The sequence below is a fragment of the Ananas comosus genome, linkage group 6 (assembly GCF_001540865.1).
Source record: "Ananas comosus cultivar F153 linkage group 6, ASM154086v1, whole genome shotgun sequence".
NCBI classification, from domain to species: Eukaryota; Viridiplantae; Streptophyta; class Magnoliopsida; order Poales; family Bromeliaceae; genus Ananas; species Ananas comosus.
In genome coordinates, this window is record NC_033626.1 from 2,940,298 (window position 1) to 2,943,324 (window position 3,027).

Sequence of the window (3,027 nt, forward strand, 5' to 3'; positions counted from 1 at the left end):
CGGGCCCGTGACCATGGATGACGACAGTGATGAGGGTATTGTAGGACTTTAGGATGACGAGGAAGTAAAGTGTGTCAGGGTGGGGACGGCTACTGTGACAGAGGGTGAAGGAGAGGGCGCAACAATGAAAAAGATGCAGCGGGTGGAAGGAAAAAGAAAAAATAAGAAAAAATTGAAAAGACTTAAGTTTTAAATTATGCAGCTTAAGTTTTAAACAGTACAAGTTTTATCTTTTTGGTGCAACTTAGTTTTAAATAATTTTAAATAGTATAATTTAGTTTTTAGCAATACAATGTCTTCTTCGCTTTTTTTTTTTTTCCCTCTATTCTTGGTCTTTTTTTTATAGTGGCCATGTTACATGATGGTCTTTCTAGTAGAAAAAATATAAATTCTTTTTTCTTTTTTGGCTCACCCTCGGCATCTTTTCTACCACAGCGCCTCCTCCCTCGCCCTCTGCCGCCGCCGCCGCCGCCGCCGCTGCCTCGCCGTCGTCCTCAAATCCTACAGTACCTTCGTCGTTGTCATCGTCCACAGTAACGCCTTCCGTTGTAGCCAATCCGACTCAACGGCGGTGTCAGCGGAGATACGAGCAAGGTAGGAGAGAGGCGCGTAGCTTCGACGTGTGGGCAGTAAAAAGGAAGACTCAGAGGGTAAAAAAAAAAAAAAAAAAACGAATGAGAGAGAAAAATGAGAGAGAGAAAAAAAATATAAATATTTTTATCAATTCAGTAAAAAATTCAAATCTAATCCGTAAAAATTAAAAAATTAGCATACTTTTATAAAAATACAAAACTAATAATTTTTTTATATTTAGAATAAAAGAGTGCAGGGATATACAACACTTTTCTTTCTCTTTTCCCAACAACCAACCTGGCGACAGCAACTGTGGGCACACGGCGGGGGGCACTCAAAAGGTGCCGTCCCCACCACCTTCGTGACCATCCCTTAGCCTCACTTTTGAGCCGCGTTGCCCTGTCCCACTCCACATACACTCTCTTATGAATTTCCTCTCTCTTTCTCTCTCTCTCTCTCACTCTCAGTCTCTCTCCTTACTCTCTGTTGCCAACTCATACCAGACCCCCTACTACCTCTATATATTGCCTTCGCCCACTCTGCTTTTCTCCTCACTAGCTCCCATTCTCATCAGTGCCTCTCTTCACTCTGAAGCCATTGGCTGTTACTGCTTCCACTGTAGTACGAGAACAATGGCATTGCAACTACTAGTCTCTCTGATGCTGAGTTCTCTGATGGGGGTGGCGTGGGGCGCGGGCAGCAGCTTCTACTCGGAGTTCGAGGTGACGTGGGGGGAGGGGCGCGGGAAGATCGCGAACAACGGGCAACTGCTGACGCTGACGCTGGACCGCAGCTCCGGCTCCGGCTTCCAGTCCAGGAAGGAGTACCTCTTCGGCAAGATCGACATGCAGCTCAAGCTCGTCCCCGGCAACTCCGCCGGCACCGTCACCGCCTACTACGTACGTACCTACCTATTTACTATTATTACTAACTAATTAATTAATTATATATAAATCAATCGTCTCTTCGATGATCTTTAATTAATTAATTAATTTGTTGGTATTCTTTGTGTAGTTGTCGTCGCAGGGGCCGACGCACGACGAGATCGACTTCGAGTTCCTGGGGAACCTGAGCGGCGACCCCTACACCCTCCACACGAACGTGTTCACGCAGGGCAAGGGCGACAGGGAGATGCAGTTCCGCCTCTGGTTCGACCCCACCAAGGACTTCCACACCTACTCCATCCTCTGGAACCCCCGCCACGTCATGTATGTTGTAACAATCATGCTATACGTTCGTTACATATCTATCTAACTGCTGCTAACTGCATCGATCGATATAACTAATTAATTACTACTACTACTTACTTATGATGAAGAATTCATTTCATTTCATTTCATTTCATAAAATACATGCAATTCATAACATACAGATTCATGGTGGACGAGGTGGCGATCCGGGACTTCAGGAACCTGGAGTCGCGGGGGATCGCGTTCCCGAAGAGGCAGCCGATGAGGATCTACTCGAGCCTGTGGAACGCCGACGACTGGGCCACGAGGGGCGGGCTCGTGAAGACGGACTGGAGCCAGGCGCCCTTCACCGCGTCCTACCGCAACTTCAGCGCCGACGCCTCCCCCAGCAGCGGGGGCTGGTTCAACCAGGAGCTCGACTCCGCCACCCTCGCCAGGATGCGCTGGCTGCAGCGCAATTACATGATCTACAACTACTGCGCCGACGCCAACCGCTTCCCCCAGGGCTTGCCCCCGGAGTGCTCCATCGCCTGATTCATCGTACCAACCACCCAGATCGATCGCTTCAAATTAACCACGAAACGAAAGAAAAGGAACGAACGAACGAACGAACGAACGAACTCATCAGTTCCTTTTCCTCTCTTCGGTTTTTTTTTTGTTTTATATATATATAATACTATATATATATATATATATATATAATATATAATATATAATATCTGCCTTATATATATGTACGTTTTTGTGTAAAGAGTAACATACTCTGTTCTGTTGTTGTATGAAATCCCATTTGTTATTCTTTCTTGTAACTTCATAGTATTATTATAGTAATGAAATTGGAAGTTCCAAAACTGAGGATGATGATGATTTTCTTCTATTTATATTTATCAGGCTGCCGATCATCTAACATCTCTTTGGTACAGAACAATATTGCGGCCTAGTTCGTTTTACAGTTTGTAGTACTCTAAATTTTTATATTTTTTATTTAAATATGTCTTAAATTTTTAGATCCAGATCCAAATTGGTTCTCACCCGAAACTACTTTGGAATTAACTATGCTAAACCCTATCGGAGATAGATTAGGATATTTTGGTTGGTCTAGACCAATTAGTTGTCCAGGTCTTTAATGCTATAGATAGAGCTAGTTGGCTTCATAGGATTTAGTGACATTTCTTGTCCTACTCTAATTACTTCTCCAGATTCTAATGGCTTTATAGGACTTAGTAAAATTTATTAAATTTGATTTAGATTTATAGTTATCTAA

General features: G+C 43.9%; 1 protein-coding gene across 1 annotated transcript; it reads left to right on the forward strand.

The window, feature by feature from the left end:
* Window positions 1,142–2,403, forward strand: LOC109711227 (probable xyloglucan endotransglucosylase/hydrolase protein 25). Its single transcript, XM_020234167.1, has 3 exons — window positions 1,142–1,472; window positions 1,588–1,781; window positions 1,946–2,403. The coding sequence occupies exons 1-3, from the start codon at window positions 1,206–1,208 to the stop codon at window positions 2,295–2,297; spliced, it is 813 nt and encodes a 270-aa protein (XP_020089756.1). The 5' UTR covers window positions 1,142–1,205; the 3' UTR covers window positions 2,298–2,403.